The sequence below is a fragment of the Saccoglossus kowalevskii genome, chromosome 21 (assembly GCF_978046115.1).
Source record: "Saccoglossus kowalevskii chromosome 21, keSacKowa6.1, whole genome shotgun sequence".
In the NCBI taxonomy this organism is placed as follows: domain Eukaryota; kingdom Metazoa; phylum Hemichordata; class Enteropneusta; family Harrimaniidae; genus Saccoglossus; species Saccoglossus kowalevskii.
In genome coordinates this window covers 12,073,252-12,101,086 of record NC_140661.1, presented here as the reverse complement: position 1 = coordinate 12,101,086, position 27,835 = coordinate 12,073,252, and the positions used below count along the sequence as shown (strand labels likewise).

Sequence of the window (27,835 nt, the reverse complement as noted above, 5' to 3'; positions counted from 1 at the left end):
AATTATGAACCTGGTATATAAAAAAAGAACGAACAGTCTATTGGTCAAGACGCGTCACCCGGTTATCCAGTATATAGCCCAGCATCGCTGGCTGGGTTGTGCTTACTCGATCGTCAATCTGATTGAACCACCATGATACGTGAACTCCGAGTATTTATTTTAGACCGCACCTCAGTTCCATGCTCAAACAGCTCAGATGGACGGTGTTTGCTCGATACACACTCGAGATATATGACAACACATGCTTGCAATGAAGTTGGTTTTTAAACAAGACTTATTAACGATATATATATATAACAGTTTTGATAATCCCGAAAACCTACAATTGTCTGGTTAAATAGAACAAATTGATGTGTACGTAATAATAATAAAAAAAAATCAATTACATAATAATAAAAATATACAGTAAAAATATATAAAATATGTATAGAAAAATATATGAATGAAATTAAATTCGCGCCGTACAATACATCAGATTTTAATCAGACTGATTCAGAGTCCGCGAAATAAATAATGACAAACACTCGTCAACGGGTATGCTGGTCAGCAAAATAATTTTTGGCCCATCAACAATATTGGGTAGGCAGTCATATACCAGTATACAGTGAAAATATTACGTGCCAAAGGTTGTATCAAATTGAAATGTTTTCTACAACCGTCCTGGGGTTGAAACAGCATGAATGTAGCGTGGAAACTCTTTAAAATGTCTTCAGACAAATAATTTTTTTTATCGCCTGTCACACCTGGTGATTTCTTGCACTGAATGCCGCCCGGTTACATTTGTATAAATGACCTCTGACATTGTCTGGGTCAAACTTGAATTAACGACCCGGTATGGTGTGTTACTTATTTACCACGCACGGCGTATGTTAGTGCCGAGACGACACGACATTACCGATCTAGATATTCAGCCGCCGACACGGTAAGTACAGTCTTAATAATCAAAGTATTGTAATGTCTGTACATACGTTTAAGATTCCTCCGTGTTTGTCTTTCTTCTGCCGCGAAGATATCACATGACAACCTTGACATGTTCATCAACTCCGACCGGTTCGTGATCACGTGTTCGAGAACGTTCGCAACCCGGGATTATCGCAGTGAAGACGGGTGCATCCAAATGAGAATAATGTTTGGAAATTTTCCTGATGATTTCGCAAAATATGATTAGGGTTATTATTTTTCTTGTAAAATTGTTGCGATAATCTGGTCTATTGCCTTTATAATCACTTTTGCGTGTCTGTGCGTCTGATGTGAGTCGTCTTCACGTATTATCCGCTGTGATTTTTTGGGCTGACCCGATTGTCAGGTCATGCCTTCACGGACATGTCCGTACATAATTCCCATTAATCGTTTCGAAATGAGTCTGGGAAGAGAAAAAAAATGTTGTTTTGTGCTGGAAACACCGAGATAGGTTGAATTCAACTTTTCTCAGTATGAACCTGGTATACAAAAAAAGAACAAACAGCCTGAGTCTAATTGGCCACAATGCGTCACCCGGTTATCCAGTATTTAGCTCAACATCGCTGTGTTGTGCTTACTCGATTTTCAATTTGATTGAACCACCATGATACGCGAACTCAGAGGTTTTATTTTTAGACCGCACCTCAGTACCATGCTCAAACAGCTCGGACGGACGCTGTTTGCTCGACACACACACGAGATATATGACAACATATGCATGCAGTGAAGTTATTAAACGTGACTTATTAACGATGTTTGCCCCATGGTGTGACAAAGCGATCGAAAGCTTGTATTTTGAAAGATGTACCTCACAATTTACGAGAGGGAGTGTTAGAAGAATTTACCACTCGTTGATTTGTTAAGATAATGTACACTTATTCTGCTGTCGTATTTCATGCCAATTCTACATTTATATAGCCCAAGGCCTGTTCAAATGCCAAAGTATTCTCTATGTACACAATATATACAATCCGATTTTTTAATGATTTTAATGTGAACATGCAATTACGTTTGATATTTATGTTTTTTTTTCTTAACACGGCCACTGGTCTATAACTGTATATAATTTGTGTTTTGTCTGGCGTTCCATGATCGATTGAGAATGAGTAATCAAACAGGAACAGTAGAAAACACAGAACACCAATTAGAACACCGAATAGGGCAAACAACAACAACAACAACAACAACAACAACAACAACAACAACATCACAGTTAAGACGTTAATTTATAACTTTGTATACACTTTATCGAGAACCCGGGGTTTAGCACACCCATTTATCGCGCATAGCGATGAATTGAGACTTTTCGAAAACGCGCCAATTGTGGCTACACACTTCGTAATAGTCTCATGGCGGTCTGAGTCGAAACAAGACTCGACATCGACATTCTGTTAAGGTCAGATAGTGTAACCTTAGCTTATTATCAATTAATATTTACTGGTAGGTAACGGTAATGGGAAACTCAAATTAATGCTGGTACCATACGTGACAGCGAGCTTCCCATTTATAGACTGTACTGTGTTGTATGCATGCCGATGACCATACAATATCAAGAATGTGGGCAATTTACCGACACCCATTTTTAAAAGTTCGAATAATGAAAGTCCCCATCTGTTTCATTCTGATTAACCAAAAGAGCTACGAGTAACCGTAAGTTTATCCACAATTGATCGACCATACTTTATTCAGTTATCCAGACAATCTCGGCCATTTTGGAATGTATACATAACGCATGCGTATAATTAATAGAACATTTCCCCGTATAACTCATGAGCGCTGTTTTTCTTCTTTGAATCGTCGTCACGGTTACTCATAGCTATGTTAGTTGATCAGAATAAATGGGAACTTGTATTACTAGAAGTTGTAAAAAATGATATCGGCAATGTTTTCTACATTCTTAATATTTTATGACAGTCACCGGCGACCATGACAACCTGTTTTATTTCATCTCAACCCATACGATAAGTGGAAGGCCGGCTGTGATATTAAACTACTAGCAATTTAAAAAATGAAATATCAAACCAAGAAAAATGAAGCACGCGCTAATTGTTTTATGCACATATGCTTTGAATTGTGTTTCATTTGGGGGAATATGTTTTATAACCAACATTCCACTGAAAGGTATTGTTGTCATAGAGCTGCTAATCTGCGCGTAGCACTAAACTCTGAATATCTTTAATACAACGCCCTCAATCGGCGACATATCGATGTTTTGTTTACTTACATCATTCTCATTCCTTGGCCTGATTAATCGAATCGAACACCTATAATATTTAAAAAAAAATATTTATTTTTCAGTGAATTGTTTTTTAAGCCCAAATTCATTTGTTTCTCGTCGTAATACTATTTTGTCGCCGCTCATACCCTATAAAAATTTGTTATACAGTAGTCGGTCAAGTACTACTATTATTTGTTTATTAGAACATTATTATGAAAGAGTGGCAAAAGGTAGGATGATCTGATAATATGTCACCGGTCATATATGCGCATGACGTATGTATCGGCACGGACTTATTCGAGTAGATTTCACCTAATCACGAAGGGTGCACGCTCATACGGTGTCCAGGCTGTATTTCAGGACAGCGCACTCATGTGACGTGGTCACTTCCATTTTCAGAGGAAAGCTGTGTTTTTATAATGTGATATATTCATAATGCTTGTGGCATAAGTTTAATGAAATCAATTGGACAATTTATGTACGAATCAATTTTCCAATTGCATTTCGAACTGATAAGCATCGTAACGCACCATCTCCATTATACGGCGTTTTGTAATCTCGGAAACAATGACTGCGCCATCTAACGGCGTTTTTATTGGTGCTTTCGTTGTCAGTTACTATGATTTTTCTGTACGCGACAAGCATGGGTAAAAGCAAATGACTTTTAATTGATGTCGCATAGAAACATGTTATAATTTAGATTGATTAATTTTAGATTGAGAGGGGAATCGTCGATTAATAATAAATAATGGTAATACAATTACTACTCGGACATTGTAGTATACTAGTAAACGTGCTTTGTTTACAGAACATAGAAATGAATTCAATGGTGACTAGATTTAACACGTCAAACATTCTGAGATGGGACCGGACTTGAGAGAGCGACATAATGCGGTTGGTTTTCAAGATGTAATTCAACTGTAATGATAATGTCAGTTATAGCCAATATCACGCTAGAAATGATTGTATTGAATATACTAATATACACATATCTACCTACACATACGGACATTCGTATTTGGCTGGTTCCCTCCATCCTGCATACCAAGGTCACGCGCCATCCTATCACTGTTGCCTGGGAATGAGGGTAGAGAATCGGTTACCTCATCAGTTGTCATGGTGCACCAAGCCACAAAACGCCGGGTCACTAGTAATAGTTCCGACACTCTGATTGGTCCATCACGTACTCATTCTTTGTTCTATTTCCCTTGGTTACATGGCGTCAGCGCTAACACTAGGGGTCGTTAAATATAGAGAGTAAGGGTTACCTTTTATTATCAAGTCTTTTGTTATCACTTTGCACAAAAATAGCAAGAAATGCCAAAACCATCTCAGATATAAAGTTTAAGAAGACAGGCCGAGTTTGCATGGCGTTAATGTTGTAATGAAACGAAAATTGGAATGTTTTAAAATCACGTCACTTAGTCACGTGCATCAAGGGCCAGAATCCGGCGGTCCAAGTCCAGTTACACAGTATGGCGGTTACTAGTTACATACACTCACGAGAGAAGCCGGGAACCAGTGAAACACACACCTAAGTTAATATTTTAATTATATATCTGTAGATATCTCTGTCACAATGGGTAAATTTGAAGTGGTATCGTTGTTGTTTATAACGTCGATGCTAATTGGCTCGATCCGCTCCGACGGTTTCCAGCCCCTGCGCATAGCGGCGTTCAACGTACAAGTGTTCGGGGTGTCAAAGATGTCAAAACCGATGGTGCCCGAAATACTTACGAAGGTAAAGGTTATATCACACTTGTTATTTCCATTTTAATGTACTTTTAGTTTGTATGTGTATTGCAAAGTCCTCAGAGACTATATTATAAATAACAAGTATCTACCGGAGAAATGACGCTCATGCTCAGTCATTATGTAGGCTCATTGGTTATGTTGTAAATTTAGTTCTATTCCAAATTTGGTCGGAAACAGAGGTTCAAAATGTATGTCTTTACAGTATCAGTGAATCGACATTTTTTGTTGTCGTAATGATACTGACTGAAACATATCACACGTTGAATAAATGGCAATTTGACGCTGTACGTTAATTATCTATTGAAGCGAGCTGAGTTCAACCAGAAGATGTGAAATAGAATACGGGGCATAAACGTCACAGATGGCGTTTAATCCACGGAGACAAAAATATTAGATTAATTAAAAAAAACACACTTTCAAATCAACTTGAAGTCAACAAAAACCAAAGTGAAGCCGCGCAAACACACCAGACTCAGAATTGTGAAATAATTAATTCTTGCACACCAGCATAAATACTGGTGGTATTTCGCCACCGGGGAGCGAGCATGTTGTCAATTGCGATTGTATTGTATAATTAAATATGCAAGACGAATGGTTACTACTAAAATGAACTGGTCGTCACCTGCGCACGCGCAGGAATTGAGTCGCAAACGACGATAACAGCGCACACGAACTTAAAAACGCAATAGCTCTTGAGTAGGCGTTTGTCTGAAACAACGACACGCTATAGCCATCTGCCGCATGCGCAGGTGACGACTCCCCCGCTTTAAGTTATATTTGAAATCAATTTTGTTTCAGATTATTCTGCGTTACGATATCATACTTATACAGGAAGTGCGGGATAGCACAGGTCAAGCAATACAAGACCTACTGTATCGCGTAAACACGTAAGTAAACCTGTCGAAGATGGTAGGTAACTTAGAATGACGCCAAAATCTAAAGTCAGTAAGTCGAGTTATCACGTGCATCTATAGACCATTTTCCGTTGACTGTGGGATCCCACGACATGCGTGAAATTGAACGAAAAAAAACACAAAACAAACAAAGGTCATAGCGTCGTAGTGGCTTCCGAACATCGCGTAAGGTTCGTCAAATGCGGAATTTTTGTGGGTATCTCTATGCTTAACAATGCGGTATACACATTAATTAATTTCGATGAAGTAATGGTATTTCAACGCAATATTCCCATCTCAAGGATCGCCATTACGAAATTGAGCCATAAAAACGGAAACATAAAATCCAAAAGCGAATCGTTCGATGTTTTTGACAAACGTTCGGTTGGCGTCTTTCACGCAATATGCGAGATCTCGGGGTGCTCGGAAAATCACCTTCTGGGAGCCGATTGGGTAACCACTTCTTCTTTCTGTCATAAATACGTTCTTTTAAAGTTATAATATGCCCCAGTTTGTTTGTTTTAATTTGACTAGTGTGTAATTATTGTTTATAGATTACGCTTGAGAATTATAGAGGGCTCAACAGCGTGTTCGGGTCATTGCGAAGCTACTTAAAAGATTGTGCCAATTGGCTACCCATCCCTGACACGGCAGAATTATCTGTCAGTGTCTTGTTTGTTGACTGGTATCAATTTCTTCGACACAACTGTCATTTTCATAGGTCTAAATTGACCTTTGACACAAATAACCGAGGATATCTCGCAGAGAGCCACGAGACTTGTTTTCAAACCATGTTTCATTCTCTTCTGTCATCGTGGCAACTATTCCGAATTCAAAGGCTACGCAGATCAGTGCTACAGTAAACTCGATGAGAGAAGAGAATAGGAACTTGAAACTATTTGAAAACAAGTCACTTGGCTTTATTATTTTTGGGATAAGGTGTGTCACCCGATTCAATGTGCGTTTGCTTGTCTGACTGCCACAGTGTAAGCATTTAATACGGCTTTTGTATGACAAAATTTATTAAATATTCATTTGCGTTTTAGTGACAATACGCACAACTGACCATCCCCTGCAGTCTTTCACAGTGTCTTAAGACCGGTGATATGTTCATAGAATCATCGAAAGTCATTTTAAATGATTTTCAGCACGCATTGGAGATCTTTTCGGCTTACAATGTGGTTGTGTATTCGAACTTAACTTTATATGAAGCATTCGAATAACCTCCTGACGCACGTGGAGTTACCAATATCAGCCTATTAATTAATTCTGAGCAACAAGAGTGCATTCGTAATTCATGTAATCGCAATACCCACCAAAACTGTAGGAATAACATCAGCAGACAACATTAACATATTCTATAATATTCTACAGAGCTGACGCTTTGGAAAAACAGCAAGACGCATCATGTGACGCAGAGAAGTCATGTGACAACATGTGAGTAATGCCTACGTGTAATGCCTACGTGTACGATGTAATTTTTGATTTTACCTCTTATTTACAGGTTTCACATCACTGGCGAATGTAAACCCGCGAAAAAAAACATGCGTCAGTAAGGGCGATTTTGAGTAGGATTTTACTGCAAAAATTATTGCGATAGAATGGAGTATTTCTCTCCTCACATCATGCAGTTTCACTTGGAAATTTGTGATCCACGCAAGTTTTTTAAATTGATTTTAAAGTCTAATAGTATGTTCTATAGGGAGTATATTGGTGGTTGTGAGATCCACGCGGCAAACGTTATGTCGGCGTAGTAAAAAGCTTGAAAATAATCAAAATAACGATAATGGTAGAATTCCGGTATTTCGTTGCAGTAGAAGTAATCGTCTCTGTAACTGATTTTGTGTATATATCAACAAGATTTTAATGCTCTTTATTCTTCTGTCAGTGATGGCGATTTTGACATGGTTATCAGTGAACGTCTTGGTCGAAGTAGCAGCAAAGAACAATATGCTTATATATACAGGTAATGTTTAGGAGCTGGGTATGGGTATTTTATTTGAAATGCATCGGGTTCACTATATATCGAAAACTAAAAACCCTGACCGGGCGTGGTCAAAAGTGTTGCAATGTATTATAAAAGTTTTCCGTTTGGTAAACGTCATATTTACGTTACGCTCGAATACTTTCTTCTGTTTACGACGGACGCAGAAACAATGCAGCGCCGCATCATGGAAAATAATAATGCTACTTAACGCAGATGTTCGCACAGGTGTCAATCTCGTGGGACGCCATTCACTGGCGTTTCGACCTGTTTTATATCACTATACTACAAACAAGGAAAGGTGTATTATTATAAGATTATTGTCATATAGATCGCCTTACTGTCTACCCGTGAAAACATGGTATTCTATTTGATAACACAATGAAATAAATTTATGCGCGTATATTTGTAATTAATGGCACGTACTATAAAACGTAAATCAGCGTTAGGTGTTCAATATTACATGACCAAACGATGTATGTTTACAATAAACCAGAACTATGAACACAAGTGTCCCGCCCTCATCCACTTGTCGCCAGGCAACCAAACACAAACAGGCTATCGGACCAATATTTCGGATCCGAAGTGGACGAAGGGGGAGCATAAATTTTTCCTCACAGTATAAAAGGGGGCCAGCACACACAGTCCCCAGAGAACGGTCCTCTCAATCCAAATCAAGGGCAATGGATAAGTATTGTGTCGAACCAGCTCTAACTGTACCCACAAACACGCTAGCACAAATAATGAGACCTTAATAATTCCAAACAACAAACGGTATATTATCAAACAACTGGCAGTCATGCAATACAAGATCGGTAAACTGCAATACATCAGCAGCAACATTAATCATAAATCACAGCTACTATTACACAGTTGTGGCTGAAACAGCACTCGATGCACAAAAAGGTATATCTACAGTTCAGTGAAAACAAGTAATCAAATGTCTCTTTACAAATGTCACTGCACAAACTATCAGCCAGCACTATACCACGCTCTGCACCAGCACAGTCTCGATCAGCTACCAAGTGCGTGCAACTCCTTATATGGCAATAGTCTTAATGACGTCACAATATTCACAAATCGTAATAACGCATGCCACAAAACTCAGAAAACACAGAAAAATAACAAGTCACAAGTTTAACAAAAAGTCATTAAATGTGAAAGCTTATACACATCAAACTAAATCAGTGGAAACCAGCAACCATGTTGTTGACATATTTTCCGTTCAACTTGAGCAAGTGTCCAAAATTCGCGCGCTGGCGAACACAATTTTGGCGGCAAACAAACCACAAATCCAAAATGTAATGCTTGCACTCAAGATCCGACACGGACAATATCTCAGCACAACAACATTGAAACAATAAATAACCCAGGGAAACCGAAACAGGAGCGGTGGGGGAAATAACCCAGGGAGAGAGTGATTTCGAGCTCGCTAATAAACGGTCACTACATTACATCCAACTCGTCGTCGACCTGAGTATCACTACAGTTTATTATCGTGACAAATGTAATACTCGGTTATGGCGAAGTCGGCCTATCACACACGAACCAGACGGTTTACCTCAGAGTCTTCTCTCGACTTGCTCGCTTACCAGCAAATCCCACGCCGTCTTGATCACTCGTCGATGTCCCAAGTTCACCACACAACAGCAGGCAATCGGGGTTACAGCGTCAGCCTCGTGGTTTCTGGGAGCGCAACGTCTTTCATTCATGGAAAGTTCGTTTCACAGGATCCAAGACTCCCTCAGTCTCACAGCTGACTCCAGCGGCGACCAGGATGATTCCCCTCCTCTGCTACAGGTGTTCAGTCGGGAATCAATACAGTTATTCGCCTGATTTAGTTGAATCTTCACTCCGCTCACTGTAACCAAGTTCAGATCTTCCGGCCATTTTTCTATCCTTCTTTTTTGCGCGTTCCTTCCACCAATCCGACAACTCGCCACTCTAGGTCAAAGGTCGGTCACTCTCAATTAGCATAAAAAACTCCAAATTTAGGAAAGACATCCCCAACCCGTGTCTCGCTCCTGTACACGGTAAATTCTAACAGTCTAAAATAAGCCACATACCATGGCATCGGGCAAACACCATGGCAACCAGTTTCCACATAAATACTAACCCAAAAAGTGATCCACACTCGGTTAATAAACCGGTAATAAAACAGCACTTCGTAAATCACTTAAATACTGCATAATAGTACACTCGGTTACCAAGTCAACGCTAATACTACGTGTGACACACCCCGGCCCCAAACGCATTCACGTCCCCGGAATGCAAGACAACAGCCAAGACCACTGTCCTGCCTTCCAAGTGACCAGTAATCAATCAACTATCACATCTGCCAATAACCTTCCAATAAGTCTTCTCATATGATTGTTCATGCACTCCTGATTCAAGGACTGTGCTCAACTCCAGTTGCTCCTCTACAGACACTTCTTGCTAGTGTGGCACATGCTGGTCAAACAAAGTCTTCCATCCCCGACTGCAGTTGTAGATTCCTAAAGCAGAGATAACAAAACATGCAATACAGAGGCAGGACCCAGGATAATTTACAAGGGTAAATAGACAAAAAAGCGCCCTCTCCCTATCATGTAGTAGAGAACTACGGAAGAGGACACTACACAAATAAAAGTGTATACAGCACGCACACTCACACAAAGTCAGGCAAACAATACTCCATCCTACAGATATCTCACCTCTCAATGACAGTCTACCATCTCGACTCCTGGCACAACAGATGCTCATTGTCCACATGACACTAAACTCTAACAACCTACCTGTCAGTCAACCCCAACACCCCAAAAGTCTACAATACTCATGTTCTGTGCTACACCACAGGAAGGAACGGCTCAATCCTCTATGCACAGCAGACATAGAACAGAGTACAAGGAAAAGGGACCCTGGGTGGTAGCGACCCAACCAGGGCAGTGATGAAGCTCACTTTAAACAGTACGTTCGCAAAGGTGCTCAACTCCCACCCTCAGAAGAGGAGTACAATTCCTCACACCACAACACAGACTACAATGGGTGTGCAGGCAACCGACGAAGAAAGGTTACACAAACGTCTAATAGCAGGATTGTGAACAATCACCTCCTGCTCCAATGATCGCCTTGTTCCACCTAACAGGCACAAAAGCTGGCGCACCAGGATTGATGCCAGACCTAACTAGAGTGTGCGAACAGTCAAATCCATATCGCAAACAAGGCTTTCTGTCTCTCAAAGGGTAGCGGCGACCATCAGAGTCTGACCTGGTTGTTTTGACAACACAATCAGCCTCAGACGCGACAATCGCTCCTTCACCAGGCTCTGCTGCCATCTCTATGACAGCTTCTGTGTCATCTGCCACCACTTCTGCACTCACCTCCAACTCGTGATCCTTTTCCACCTCTGGGAATACAGTGACATCAGGGTCTATATGCAATAGCAGTTCTGGGCCCTCCTCACTGGTTCTTAACTCAGGACCATCACTCCCCACCGACATTGGTTCAGGGGTTGCATGAGCAGCAACATCACGAGGTAGACGCCTCTCAGCACATTGCTCATGCGGGTAAGTAACAATGTACCCACGGTCAGAGTCTGTATCTGTGCCTTCAGTGTCACAGTCAGCTTCCGATGATGCCTGTGTAGTTCGTTGCAACGCTCTGGTCCTTGGCTTCCTCACTCTTTTGACTGGTTTGACCAGTTCTCTTCTCATTGGGCGTGCTTCTCTGGGCCTTGGCAGTGCATGAAACGGTAACAACAAGTTACGATGCAGGTTTCGTACCTTACCACCCCTCTCAGGCTTAACTACATAAACTGGTATACCACGATCATCCTGCCTGACAATGACATATGGATCCTTCTCCCATTGGTCAGCGAGCTTGTGCTTGCCACGCACCTTGACATTGCGCACTAATAAACGGTCTCCAGGTGAGAGTTCAGACTGCCTGGCCTTCCTATCATAGTACGACTTGCTGATGAGGCTCTTTTTGTCCATGCGAAGCAATACAATTCGGTAAGCCTCATCAAGACTGCGCTGCCAGTTTCTCACATACTCATCCATGTCTTCTGCCTGTTCATCCTCAGTGACCAAGCCCAAGTATATGTCCACAGGCAAACGAGGATGGTGCCCATGCATGAGGAAATACGGGGTGTAACCAGTCACATCATGCTTCATGCAATTATACGCATGAGTCACTGCACTAACATGCTGTTTCCAGTTCTGCTTGTCAGAGTTGGACAGCGTTCCCAACATACCAAGTAACGTCTGATTAAATCGCTCCGTGATCCCACAGCCCTGGGCATGGTATGGGGTGCTCCGAGATTTCACAATTCCCATGGCATCACACAGGTGCCTGATCACAGCACTCTCGAAGTTTCGGCCCTGATCAGAATGTAGGCGTTCAGGGAAACCAATGTGCCGCACAAACTGCTCCATCAATGCATCCGCAGTTACCTTAGCAGTCTGGTTACGAGTAGGAACAGCTATGGCGTACTTTGTGAAATGGTCTGTCATCACAAGTACATCCCTACATCCTCCCTTTGATGGTTCAATAGACAAGTAGTCCATGCAGACCAATTCCAGAGGCCTTGTCGTCTTGATACTCACCAATGGAACTGGGGCTCTACCATCAGCTGTCATCTTTCTGCGTGTACAGCGTTCACATGATTTAATCCACTCAACCACCATCTCAGTCATGCCAGGCCAATAGAAGCGTGATCTCATCAAGTCCAAGCTTCTATCCTGTCCAAGATGGCCGACATCATCGTGCAAGGCCTCCATGGCTGTTACTCTGAATTTCTTGGGGAGGAACAGCTGCAACACTCTCTCACCATTGTTATCCACGCGCTGACGGTACAGGACTCCACGGCATAACTGAAACTTTTTCCATTCCCTTAAGGCAACCTTCACCTCTGCTGGCAGTGTTTTACGTTCTGCCTTGTCAGGTAAACTGCCTCTCTCAAAGTAGTCCAACACTTTCCCAACAGTCGAATCCTCCTGTTGCAAGCGCCTCCAATCCTCTCGTGATACAGATGTCAATGACGTTGGTGCCACTGAACGCACATCAGGAATAAGGGCTGTGCTCGCCATCGCACCCACCATCTCCAGTCCAGGAACCAAAGGTGCAAAGTGGTACTGGCACAGTGCCTGCACCACTGGCTTGTCCATCTTGACTCGCACCTGTTCCTCCGGAGGCAACCATTTCAACCATTGAGGCGAACCAACACTATCTGTGCTATATCCCTGGACAGGCTTACGAGAAAGAGCATCTGCATCCCCGTTTTGCTTTCCTGGCCTATACTCTATACTGAAATCATAGTCAGCTAGCTTTGATAGCCATCTATGTCCCGTTGCGTCCAATTTCGGTGTGCTGATCGCATACCGTAATGGGTTGCAGTCAGTAACCACCTTGAATTTTCTGCCCAGTAGCATATCTCCGAACTTGTCAACAATTGCCCACTTCAATGCGAGGAACTCAAGCTTGAAGGCAGGATAATTCCTCTCGCTCTTAGACAAGCCTCTACTTGCATATGCCACCACTCGGTTACCATTGCCTTGGTCTTGATAAAGGGCAGCCCCAAGTCCAATAAGGCTTGCATCAGTATGCAATTCAAACTCAAGGTCATAATCCGGGTAGGCCAACACTGGTGGGTTTGTCAGCTTCTCAATCAGTAAGTCGAAAGCATGTTGGCACTTCTGTGTCCATGCAAACTCAGGAGGGTTCTGTCATTTTCTCTTCCTGCCATGAGCATGTTGATACAATCCCACAGTAAAATCATTCAGCGGCTTCGCAATTTTCGAGAACCCTTCCACATAACGACGATAATAGCTTGCCATCCCCAGGAATGTCTTCACCTCCCTCCCATTGTGAGGTATGGGCCAGTTACACAGCGCCTCGGTCTTCACTGGGTCTGTGCGAATTCCTTCCTTTGACACGATATGACCCAAAAAGTGAACTTTCTGGCGGAAGAATTCACACTTCTTGGCTTTAACCTTCAAGTCTGCACTCTTTAGTCGCCTCAACACCTCACCCAGGTGTCTGATATGGTCGCTGAATGTCTTGGAGTACACGATCACATCATCCTGGTAAACAATACACGACTGGTTGACTAATTCGCCCAGGCACTTCTCCATGGCTCTTTGAAATGAGCTTGCACTGTTGCAAAGCCCCATTGGGAGACGGAGACACTCAAAATGGCCGACAGGCGTCACAAATGCTGTCTTCGAAACATCCTGTTCACTCATGGCCACTTGCCAATAGCCACTCTTAAGGTCAATTGTGCTAAACCACTCTGCATCCTTCAAGGCCTCCAGACTCTCCTCGATGCGAGGAATGGCATAAGCATCACGGACAGTCTTGGCATTCAGTCGTCTGTACTCAATACACAGCCTTGTGGTTCCATCGCGCTTTGTGACCATGACCACTGGTGCAGCCCATGGGCTGTCAGACTCACGTATAACACCACTATCCAACATGCCCTTGATGATCTCTCGCAACTCTGCATATTTGGCAGGAGGTACTCTGCGGTGACGCTCACGGCTTGGTGTTTCATCATTAAGTCTTATGCGATGCTGCACAAGGTCACAACGCCCAAGGTCATTATCATGCAAGGAGAAGGCATCAATGTTACGCTGAAAGAAACTATGCACCATTTTGATCTGTGATCCACCAATGGGAGATTCCAAAAGATTGAACTTCACACCCTTGATGACAACACTTGGATCTCTGTCATTGTGCTCACCTCTCTCAGTCTCTTCCCTGGCCATTGAAGCACTCTGAACACGGGTCACAGCCGTCACTTCTCCAACAGTGCTACCGGGTCTGATATACACATTTCTGTTGGTAGTGTTAAACACATGAACTGGCAGTCTTGAACTAGACGCATTGCACTCCAACACCGTGACTGATGGCACAGCAGTCACTTGCATTCTCATATTGATTATCGGCTCCACCATAACCACATACTTGTCACCATCAGGGCCCTTTGGCAAGTCACCCATGATGATGGCATCCTGCTCTGGTCGGATGGCAAGAGGTCTGTCAATTGCTGCCTTGACCATACCCAAGTGACCAGTACTACCAATAAACTTATGGCGGTCACTCAAATGCTTAATCACACGTCTACCAGTTGCAGACATGCGGTTGCTCTGCACACATTTTCTGGTCAACAAGCTCTGCTTCACATTTGCAGACATGTCCAGTAGGTTTGTGCCAATTGTGACTGGCACCACAGAACTATAGCGTGTATCAGGGACAACCAATACATGCACATCATGCTCTTCCTTCTCACCAAATAGATCAGTAGGCAATGTGATGCTGACTACCATGTACCCCAAAAACGAAACAACTTGGCCACCCGCTCCACGAACTGAGAGGTCCTCCTCAAGGGGTTCAATAGGAATCTCACTTAGGTGCTCTCTATAGTACCATTCACTGACTGTAGTTATCTGAGATCCTGTATCAAATAGACATCTTGCTTTGACTCCATTCACCATCACAGTAGCCTCGCATGCTGATCCCACCACTCTATCCAGCACAGGTGACTGCATCATGAGAACATGGTTACCATGGTTACCATCACCTTTTCTCAGAGATGACTGCTTCTTTCTCCCAGATTTACAAGTGTACCCAACATGCCGCTGCGACTGTGTATCCTGATTACTCTTTCCAGTCGTGTCTTGGCTGACCTTCTTTCTGTCTGGACACTCTCTGGCAGGGTGTCCTGGTTTGTCACACCGATAACAGATCATTCTACTAGTGTCTCGTTCACGACGCAGTGGACACCTACGAAACCTATGCCCTTCATCACCACAATTGAAACATCCACGAGGCTTACCAGTAGCCAAGGATGCTGGGGGCGCTGGTGTTGCACTCGGCTGCACGGGAGCCTTCTCAGACTTGTCCAGTCTAGACTCTAGTCTGTCCATGCGATCAGCAACAGAATCTAGCTGGAGCTTCATTGTCTGCGTTATTGCCTTCTGCAAGGTAGGCAAAAGATCTTCTGGTGTCCACTGCTTCTGCACATGTACCGGTGCAGCCAACACTTCATTACAATTACTCTCCTGATCAGACACTACAGTCACATGAGCACGTGCAGCTGGTGTCTTCTTTGTCTCTGAGCTAACCCTGAGTTTGTCCTTGCGGGCAGCCCGATCATGGACTTCCTGCTCTGCATTGCGTACGACTGACAGCTGCTGATCAAACGGCATGCTATCCCAACGCTGGTGGCGCGCTATTTCACGTACTCTATCATCGTTCAATCCGTCCCAGAAACGATTGGCTAGAAGCTCGTCCATCTCCTCTGGGCGTATACCACCACGACGTCTTACAGCTTCCAACGCTAGCTCAATACGCGTGGCAAAATCGCCAACAGTCTCGTTTTCTCGCTGCCCACTGTCAGCGAAAAATCTGTTGAGCAAAACGCGACCAGATTCCACTTCTCCGAAGCGGATTCTTAACATCTCTAATATATCATCAACTGAAGCGTCCGACCGCATTCTTATCACAAGTTTATTTGCAGTGCCCCTCAACATAGATCTAACAGTCTGGATAACGACCGACGGCGGTTCGATTCCAGAATCACTGTATGCAAGCACTTCCTGCGACCATGTTTCAAAGTCGGCATCCGATTTAGCCCGCGAACTGTCTCCCGAAAATGTGGACAGTTTCGGTCGCGCTGACAGATATGTAGGCACGCGCAGTGTGTGTAACATACCTGAGCGGGAACGTCCTTCAGGGGAACTAAATTCCAAATCAACGTTCTGTCCACACTCACCTTGATCACTTAATCCTACAGGTACACCACCTTGCTGTCGGTATATGCTTTCATTGTTTAGTCTCACAGTACAATTCTCCATAGGACCTCCAGCATGTCGGTGCTCATCACAGCCACTGGGAAGGGAGTCCCAACCAAAATCCAATGGCAAGACGCCACGACCCCTACCCAACATCTGGCGTCGCCCTACTGGCGCTGACACAGGAAAAATGCGACCCCTCACTGCTACTCCCCTACCTTGACTGAGATCCAGGGCACCATGGGTAGGTGTCCCAGTATTTGCCACACTGGGTGAATCACCAGTCTCACCGGTAACAGCAGCCCCTGCACGCATTTCCATATCTCACTGTGTATAAGAATGTACTTACCCTTAATTACGTTAATACTCCTGCACATGTACCACAGATACGTCTCGACAATGACTCAAATACTGGCAAACTTCAATACTCTGACCACAATTGCCAAACAATAATACAAAATTCAACTCACACGCAAAGCATGCAACACTGGACAAATACAACATCAGACAACAAGAGAAAGAATCTCTAAGCGGGCAAAAAAAAGGCCAAAACGTCTGAAATGTCCAAAAAAGGGCAAAAAAGTCACAAGGCCAATCTACTGGTCTCATTAAAGGGTACAGCTGGTACACCAAAAAGTGTTCTATAAACACAAAAGCCACACGTTGTAGGGCGCCAATGTCCCGCCCTCATCCACTTGTCGCCAGGCAACCAAACACAAACAGGCTATCGGACCAATATTTCGGATCCGAAGTGGACGAAGGGGGAGCATAAATTTTTCCTCACAGTATAAAAGGGGGCCAGCACACACAGTCCCCAGAGAACGGTCCTCTCAATCCAAATCAAGGGCAATGGATAAGTATTGTGTCGAACCAGCTCTAACTGTACCCACAAACACGCTAGCACAAATAATGAGACCTTAATAATTCCAAACAACAAACGGTATATTATCAAACAACTGGCAGTCATGCAATACAAGATCGGTAAACTGCAATACATCAGCAGCAACATTAATCATAAATCACAGCTACTATTACACAGTTGTGGCTGAAACAGCACTCGATGCACAAAAAGGTATATCTACAGTTCAGTGAAAACAAGTAATCAAATGTCTCTTTACAAATGTCACTGCACAAACTATCAGCCAGCACTATACCACGCTCTGCACCAGCACAGTCTCGATCAGCTACCAAGTGCGTGCAACTCCTTATATGGCAATAGTCTTAATGACGTCACAATATTCACAAATCGTAATAACGCATGCCACAAAACTCAGAAAACACAGAAAAATAACAAGTCACAAGTTTAACAAAAAGTCATTAAATGTGAAAGCTTATACACATCAAACTAAATCAGTGGAAACCAGCAACCATGTTGTTGACATATTTTCCGTTCAACTTGAGCAAGTGTCCAAAATTCGCGCGCTGGCGAACACAATTTTGGCGGCAAACAAACCACAAATCCAAAATGTAATGCTTGCACTCAAGATCCGACACGGACAATATCTCAGCACAACAACATTGAAACAATAAATAACCCAGGGAAACCGAAACAGGAGCGGTGGGGGAAATAACCCAGGGAGAGAGTGATTTCGAGCTCGCTAATAAACGGTCACTACATTACATCCAACTCGTCGTCGACCTGAGTATCACTACAGTTTATTATCGTGACAAATGTAATACTCGGTTATGGCGAAGTCGGCCTATCACACACGAACCAGACGGTTTACCTCAGAGTCTTCTCTCGACTTGCTCGCTTACCAGCAAATCCCACGCCGTCTTGATCACTCGTCGATGTCCCAAGTTCACCACACAACAGCAGGCAATCGGGGTTACAGCGTCAGCCTCGTGGTTTCTGGGAGCGCAACGTCTTTCATTCATGGAAAGTTCGTTTCACAGGATCCAAGACTCCCTCAGTCTCACAGCTGACTCCAGCGGCGACCAGGATGATTCCCCTCCTCTGCTACAGGTGTTCAGTCGGGAATCAATACAGTTATTCGCCTGATTTAGTTGAATCTTCACTCCGCTCACTGTAACCAAGTTCAGATCTTCCGGCCATTTTTCTATCCTTCTTTTTTGCGCGTTCCTTCCACCAATCCGACAACTCGCCACTCTAGGTCAAAGGTCGGTCACTCTCAATTAGCATAAAAAACTCCAAATTTAGGAAAGACATCCCCAACCCGTGTCTCGCTCCTGTACACGGTAAATTCTAACAGTCTAAAATAAGCCACATACCATGGCATCGGGCAAACACCATGGCAACCAGTTTCCACATAAATACTAACCCAAAAAGTGATCCACACTCGGTTAATAAACCGGTAATAAAACAGCACTTCGTAAATCACTTAAATACTGCATAATAGTACACTCGGTTACCAAGTCAACGCTAATACTACGTGTGACACAAGGAATACCACACAAAATATATTTCTGTAAATGTGTATCTAACAATACACCAGGTGGGCGAGTAGAGGTGCTAAGTTAATATTTTTTGATTTCAGTTAGCAACGTAATATGAGTTCGTGAAATAAACATTCATTTGTCGTATTCAGTTTCAAACACCGTTGGAAGCTAGTTCTAAGTTTTCTACGATCCAGTGAATTCAAAAGACAATCATAACCATAATCCGAACTATTGATTAATCCCAGCAATATCCAATTCAAAACAAGTAACAATATTCTTGTTATCCGATTGTAAATTCCTTCCACACCATAATCACGACTGTATGAATGGATTATCTATTTGAATTTCAGGAAAAGTCGTGTGAGTGTGACTGACAGTTACCACTATGATGATGGGTTGGAAGAAGACAGTACTGATCATTACGAGAGAGAACCATTCATTGTCAGATTCCATTCACCATTCACAGGTAAAGATTTGTTGAGTGTGGTTTTGCGTATTTATGATTACCATTGGGATGGCTTTAAGTTTATGAGTGGTTGTCTTAACTGGAAGGACCGTCCAGTGTATTTATAACGCCGTAATATGTTTACGGCATAGGTAAAAACTTATGACTCATGATCGGTAGACCCAAGTTGAAATCCTACCTCAGGCTAAACATCAAAGGGTCTACCCCTACCCTGGGTGAGTGTGCCGCAGACCAAATGGGAAGGACAATTCCACTGGCCGAGATTCATTCACTAACGCATGCGACTTTGGGTAACCTTGGTTTACATCCATGGGTGGTTGTGTTCGACTGAGCCTGGTTGGCGCCAGGATAGCGCATTGAATAGCCTTTTAATGGGGAGATGACCACACAGCCCTGTCGTGTAGTCCCAAAATGCACTATATGACAGCACTATCATTTGCATTGCACATGACAAAAATCGGTAGAGACAATTTTCAATGTCCGAAACTGTCCCCTGGCACAGCAAATAAAATAAAATAAAAAAAACACACTTTTCTGTTTCAGATGTTAAGGACTTTGCCATCGGTGGTATCCATACAAAACCTGATGACGCAGTCAGTGAAATCGACAGATTGGCTGATGTATATGACGACATCGTGAAACGATGGTCGCTCGAGGTACTGTAGAATGCATTTATGTTGTATATATAGATTTTATTTTTGTTTATCTCGCCAGACACGACGTGGAACCATTTTTACCATACAACAGTGAACGGAGATCAGAAATCAATTCGTATTTTCAATCATGGGAGCAATAAAACCACAAATATTTGCGCACAATATACTTCACTTGAATACAGGCAAATCAGTAACCATAATTTTCATAACGCCCTCTGCGTAAAAAAAAATGATCCCAACTATAGAGGGCCAAATACAAAATAGGTGAAACCTATTTTCGAGAGAAAACTCGCATTTCCCACTCATAGTGAAATTCCTGTTATTCAAGACACAACGTTACAGCCTCTATCAATTTGTGAAGTATTGTTCATAATATCCCGTTGCTATAAGTCGCGGCCTGCAGCGACGAAGCCCATGGGACGTAAATCTGTCTAAGGCACACAGTTCACATAGCTGATATTACGCTGGTCTGCAGTCGTCCGTCGCTAAAATATACATTTTTTTCAGAGATTTGCTCTATTTTAAATACTGATCGACTACAAAATTCATATATTTTTAATTTGATCGATGTTACGAGCATCTAGGCAATGTCAACATCACGGAGGTGCTCTGTCGCCAAATAGCTCATCTTATTGAAAAAGTGTATTGTTATCATTAGTCAGTTCAAAATGACGGTTTTGCGTGATAAATATTTCACACTTCATATAGGACGTACTGATTGCCGGTGATTATAACGCCGCCTGTAGTTACGTAAAGTCCGATGATTGGAAGAATATACGACTGAGAAGTCAGGAACGCTTTCTGTGGTTGATAGCTGACAACGTTGACACAAACGTCGCTGGTGACATATGCGCCTACGACAGGTAGGTTACGATCGTAGCGCCACCACAAGGCATGACACGGTTTATAGCGTGTTCTTTTCGCGTCAGGATGGTTATGAGTTCGATCCTCCAATGAGCACGTCCAATGAAAACGATGTAACAACTGTCAGCCTCGTTCGCCGTCGTTACCCGGGGGTAATTAAATAACAATTGACGGCGGTCCTGTTTCAGGGAAATTTTAGTCAAAAACATTTCCAAAAACGCTATTTTAGGGTGAAAATAAAAATTGTGTGCGTCATTGAAGTGAATATTTGTCCAAATTTGATATTCATTAAATCTTACCAATGTCTGGGGTTATTTTATTTTTCCTGAAAAGTAGACACACAGAGAGGGAATTGTTCGAGTCAGCGGATTCCAGGTAATCCCTCAGTGAGGCACATCATGTATAACATTTTCTATGTGGATGCCCCTTTCCGGATAATGTTGTCCTCAGTACATGCAAAAAACCTATGTATTCTCAGCGCCAAGACTTTTAGAGTATCGGATTCCCGCGGGTGATATCCGCGTTCTCTCATATCAGCCAACGAAAACCCATATTGCTGCCAGATATTTGCTAAGTAACAAATAACTACTAAGCAACATAAATAAAAAGGCCATGAATGCAGATGAATATTTGGGAATGATGTGAACAGACACGGCTATATTTTCTATATATTAGATTTGATGAATTTATAATTTGCATACTATGCTTTTTGTTCGTTTCGGATAGGATGGAGGAGAAACAGGAACATAATGTTGTTGTTTTTTCTCAGGCTAGTCGTTGGGGGCGATCTCATGAAACGGGCTGTGTGGCCTGGCAGCGCACGGGAGTTCCTTTTCGATAAAGAATATGGACTGACGGACGAACAGGTAACCAATAAATCTATTGACAGTTTTTTTTTATTGTGGCGTGACATCACAATATGTGCATTTTGGGTGCAAATTCACGATATTCGGTATATTTTTATTGAAAGCGGGAATTCACGTGACATTCATTGTTTTTTTAGGATTTTTGTGGTTAATATTCACAATTTCATAATTAGTTCTTCATGTTGTATTGTGTTTTTTTTCCATTATATTGCGAAATTAGCAATATTACTTATATTTCCCTCAAACATTCATTGGCTCCGGTATGTACATGAACGTACCACGCTTATATAGTATGTGTAAATGAACTGGGGGCGATGTCCTATCATAACCAATAAGAACAATGGGAACTTCATTGCATCGACGAACTATTAATATCGGAAAGCTACTGAACAATTTTCATGTCCCCTAGGCACTTTTTCCTTCCTCTACATACCCTCTGATGGTTGCAAGTAACTTTGGGTTTGTTATGTTGTTAATTTATTTTAGACTTCAGAAGTCAGTGATCATTACCCAGTAGAAATGCTACTACTTCCGGAAGGTGAGTCATGATTGAAATTATGTAATTTTTTTTCAAAAATCCGAGACAATTGCGCTTTCATCCGGGTTACACATCCGGGTTTTTTTATGACGACAGCATGATCTCCTTCAATGAAATATAACTGTAATGTAAATTTCCGACGATATCAATGCTCAGACAACTCATTCATGTCACGTGGTTCCATTCACCCACTAACGGTCACGAGCTCCGGTATGTAAAATGTACTAGTATTTTGTTTTCAGTGAGTGACGCTATTACCAAGCACATCACGACACATTCTGGATTTGCTGTCACCGACGACCGCGACGTGGACGAGTCAAGTTTACAAGCATTCGCAGCGGCGTCAAGCACCACGGAATTGAAAATCGACGCATTTTTTGACGAGAATGGTCAATTGAAGAAAATCACCGCCTTACAAAGTATATCTGGTATTCAAGATGCCGTGGCTACCTTGGAAAGGTTCAACTCCGAGTATCCTGGAATTGTTTCCATGGAAATCATCGATGTTGTCGCAGCACACGCCAAGCAGTTCAGTCTACAAGCCGATCACTCTGTAGTACTGACTCGTAAAAAATCAAAACAAACGAAATTGTTGGTCACGTGCTCTGTGGAAGAGGCGGCAACATGTGGCGTGGCAGTTAGAAAATAACCGTACTTGAATTTGCACACGTCACTAAGTCAATCAGTTAGGCAATTTGATGCGTAAATTGTGCGTTTGATTACGCCCTCATCGTTTATAATATGAATTATTTTATGTTCGAATCCAGACATTAATGTAGCTCCGTTGTTTTTAACTCCACTATTCTTGAGATGCAGAAACCAAGATGTAGCAGTCGCGTTGAAGTCTATCCGCAGTTTACCTAAAATACTAAAATAAAATACATAAATCTTAAGTTGCCGTTGTCATGAATGATTTTTTTTTTTGTCACCTAATGTGCCATATCAGCCCTTCGTCACCAGAGAGTGATGTACTAGTGTATCTTAGATGTTGATCCAAAAGCCGTGTTGCTGGATTTATTCGAAATAATTCAACACACGCTATCACATGGAAGAGGATCATTCTATTCATCTATCAAATCAAATCCTTAAATAGGCGAAATTGAAAGGAACTACGAGATCGTACGCTTGTATGATGACATCCAGTGTTCGAAATTAACGTCGGTCTGTCGGCCTCACGCCGGGGGTGGGTGTAAAGGGCCTAGAGCTGTGAAACACCATCAGTCTTGGTGACCGACCATAAATTTATATTTAAAAAAAAAACGTTCCATTATTTAGTATGATTGCAAGACCAAATATATAATAAATATCGATAGGAACTCCAGAATTGTTTCAAAATTGCGTTTTCTTGCACGTTTGATCAACAAATGGCATCACTCATCGACCTGGGCATACGAGTCTTAATTCAAGCTTGCCGAATGATCGCGAAATGCGCCGAACGTGGGAACTGTAACAAACGATCTGATTGGTTGTAGGCCGATCAAGCCTCCGATTCAAACCAATAGAATTCGCGCTTACATTTTATGTTCCGCCATCTTTGATTTGCATCAAACACGCTGAAAACTACACAAACAGCAAGAATACGAACGGTCTAGGCGTAAACCACGCAAATTCCAAATTAGCTGGCAGACGGAGTTCAAAGACTGGTTACTTTTTGATAACAACAACAACAAGGTGATGTATTGCCGGCCTTGTCGAGGATCGTGCAGCAGAATTGATCCTTGTAGAAGCTGAGGCTGACGCCAATGATTGTGAACATGATGCAAAATGCATGTCAGATTCAGAGTCGGCCAGTGATCATGATAGTGTTTTTTCTGAAGATTTTGAAGAGTTTATTGACGATGAAAGAATCGATGATGACCTCTTTGAGGCTGCAGATAATATATCTGATTAATTAGTAAATAAAGGTTTTGCAATTGAAGCTTGTATTATCCGTTTAGTCTTTGTTTGTTAAATATCAGGGCCTACAGTTAGCTAGAAGGACCTACAGTTTCAATTTGACATAGGTCCTTCGGGCCTTTTATGATTTTCAGTTAATTTCGAACGCTGATGACATCGTGTCTTGCTGTCAGCACATAGCGATACTTTTTTACATCGATGATTCAATGGTATTTCTTTATTTGAAGAATTGATAGTTATTACTGCTCACTAAAACCGGAAAAATAAAAAAAAAATGTACAAAATGAAAGGAAATACAAAACAAATTCATCTGAAATAACCCAGATGTTATATAGTCCGAGAATGTATTTACATTTCACACAAATATTAAATATTTAATTGAATGTACATTCAAAATAGCAATGTCTTCATCATAGTAACTTTGACCCTTGACGCAATAGAACGCGTCCCACTAGATTCTACGATTCTACAGATTCCTCAACTCCTTTCATAGAAATACACGATTAAATGATATAGAATCACGACCTTCAATTGGCACCTTTCCCAGGAAATATTCCGCTAAATAGAAAAGACTTTCTTCATATCACGTGGTCGCCAATTATTAGCAAAATGAGTTATTTGTTTCAATATACGATGTTTTGAACAATTGAATTTGTGAAGACGAAGGGTTGTTGTTTGACTTGCCATAGAACGTATGGCGGGGGGGGGGGGTATCTGGAAAATTCATAAAAAACTTATACTTAGAACTTATACAACTTTTCAAGTTATTACAGAAATATTATTACAGAAATATGTCATTGGGTAGGTACGTTCATTGTGCGCACTTGTGCGATTTAAGGGTTAACACATTTTTGTACTTTAAATTTTGTTTTTGTATTTTTTTTTCTTCCTGGCAAATGAAGGCGTATGATTTTACCAGATTTAAAGAGCCATTGGTTCCCGAGGAGAAGACCTTTTCAAAAAATGCAATAAAAAATGGGTCCCATGTTCTTACACACTTGTATTCAAACTTTTCAATGCTTGTCATTGAAGATTACATTTCACTACCTTCATCTTGTAGGTTTTCTCTTAGCACTATTATATTTGAATTGCGAAGTTATTGAAAATTAAATTTATTTTCCACGTTTAAATTTTCACTTAAAAGTATAAAGATACACTAAATAGAATATAAAGTTATTACTGTTAGCATATTAAAAACAACATTTCAGCACATTTAGAATAAAAACTTTGTCTTCGTTTTTCAGTAATAATCATTCATTTCTGAATTTTGAATAAATTCCTGATAGTTAGTTGTCTTAAAAGATTGACGTCATTCATGAAATAATATCTGAGATGGAGATTATATGTAGGAAGCATATGCTCGATTATGGCATTATATTGAATTATTATTTCTTTCGGATAATGCGGTAACATGGGGAAAATATTCAACCTATAAATTCAAAACAGCGGTCTTAATGGTTATTCACGAAACAACTCAAGCGTGTGCTGTGCATTTCAGACCAATTTTAATGGAAAATGATTCAGATCAAATATTTAACTTGTAATACAGTTCATATTCAATATTCGAACAGAGAATCCCGCGTGCGATTCAGTGACTTGATGACACCCTGCGATGCTGAATAATCAATCAAAACCGAATCTACGAATCTGATCGGTGATGTTTGGCTATTAGAAAGGCGGGTATCTAGCTTACCCCGTAGCTATTGTGTTTATCAAAAATTTCAAACAAAATTTTGCTAACATAAAAGCATGGATGATGTGGGCGTGATCTTGGTTTAAAAAGAAGTATGCTCCAACACATGCACACACCAAATATGGTGCCAATCAATTAATAAGGTCAAAATACATTGCAGAATATAACAAACCTTCTTGTAGTTACTTCATCAAATATCGGCAAGATACGTATAAGAATTTATTAGGATTTCAAAATTTGACATTTCACCTAGACAATGTTAATGAATGACAGAAAAAACAATAACGGATCCTATCAACTTAACTTGTTCTATATTGTCAAATTTAGTTTCAATTGACCTGGTGGTTTAAGGGGGAACGATTTTCTTTTCAGATTGAAAGCCCAGTGATAATCAGAACAAACACAATAGGCTTGTGAGCAAGACATACACTGTGATTAACAAATACATGCAATTATGCTTTGGTGTTCAATTGTCAAAGCGTATAGATATGGGTGTAGGGTGAGCCAATTATAGGAATCGCGTAGAGTCTATGTGTTTGCATTCCGAAACACAGCAAATTCACATAAAATGTGTGCGTAACGTGACTTTCAGCTGCAACATTTTATTTAACGACAAGTCAACTTAATCATGGGTGGGAATAATAATAACAAATTTGTTTACAATTACAGACGCTTGGTATAAATAGCCCCGAAGATAGAAATAGATAACCCAGTAAATCTATCGATATGTGTTTGCATTCCAGGTCACAGGATAACCCAAATGAAATGTATGAGAAAAATTTAGTGTGTATAGCTGTTGTATATCTTTCATACTAACTGCACAAAGAAAAGTAACCTTCAGTTTACTTCTTATAAAATCTTCTCTGGGATGAATGAGGTTTGCGATCACGATTTATCCTTGCCGATTGTTTTCACGAACACATTTTTGATCTTTTTTCTATATATTGCGCCCACCATCACTCGTGTACATGTCACATAAACTTTCCTTGTTACATGTAGATACAATGATTCAATTACCCATTTTAAAAGATTTTACAGAAACTGTTTCATCTTTTCTACATATCTGTTAAATTCCACTGAAACACTAATTGTTGGAAAACAAAGCCGAAGGTGCTCCGTTTTTCACTAGATAACTTTATAATTAAACATCTGTCTCCGTTGCATAAATTCGCACAGACGTATATGGAACATTTACATATACTAAACGGTCCCAGTCTCGCCGTACTGTGTTTCCTATGGTTAATTGTTATTAGGGAGGGAATTTATTAAAATACACCGTTCTAATCAATAAATACAATAAATTAGTTTTTGAATATTTTTGGAGAGCCTTGTAGTTTTTTGACCAAGACAATTAAGTAGTGTGGAATTTCACGTGGCATGCATGCTTCTGTCGCTGTTTTCATGAATACAGAAAAACAACTACATGCAACGTCTCTTAAGCACAGTTGGTGACGTATGCTTCCACATGTGACCCCTAGTCAAACTGGACATTCATAGGAATGATTAATATGTTACACATCGCTTTTAGTAGTGAATGGTGCAATATCTCTTGGGAAACCATACTGCGGTGATGCTCAATTACTGAATTAAATAATACAAATATTGACCTTCATTCGCAAATAGTTATTTCACCTGATGGTTGTTTGTATTTTTATATTCCATAATATCTTCCTAAATTTCGGTACAAAAAAAAAAAATACTACGAGCAAATTTTAAAACCCGCGATGTTTACATATGACAAACAAAAGTAGCAACCTGGAACCACTTAGACATAAATAAAAGGTAATATGTTTCCACTACACTAAATTCGACTACAGATTGGCCAATCGATAAATGTCTACCTCATGGTTATAAGTTTCTATATTTGTCCAA

At 41.3% G+C, this 27,835-nt stretch overlaps 1 protein-coding gene across 1 annotated transcript; it reads left to right on the top strand.

The window, feature by feature from the left end:
• The first annotated feature begins 832 nt into the window (after positions 1-832).
• On the top strand, positions 833-23,267 carry LOC100368897 (deoxyribonuclease-1-like). Its single transcript, XM_085494889.1, has 11 exons — positions 833-922; positions 4,744-4,919; positions 5,732-5,820; positions 7,201-7,263; positions 7,715-7,792; positions 19,335-19,450; positions 19,994-20,106; positions 20,815-20,969; positions 21,740-21,836; positions 22,323-22,374; positions 22,617-23,267. Exons 2-11 carry the CDS (start codon positions 4,758-4,760, stop codon positions 23,021-23,023), a joined length of 1,332 nt encoding a protein of 443 aa, XP_085351015.1. The 5' UTR covers positions 833-922; positions 4,744-4,757; the 3' UTR covers positions 23,024-23,267.
• The last annotated feature ends 4,568 nt before the right edge of the window (positions 23,268-27,835 follow it).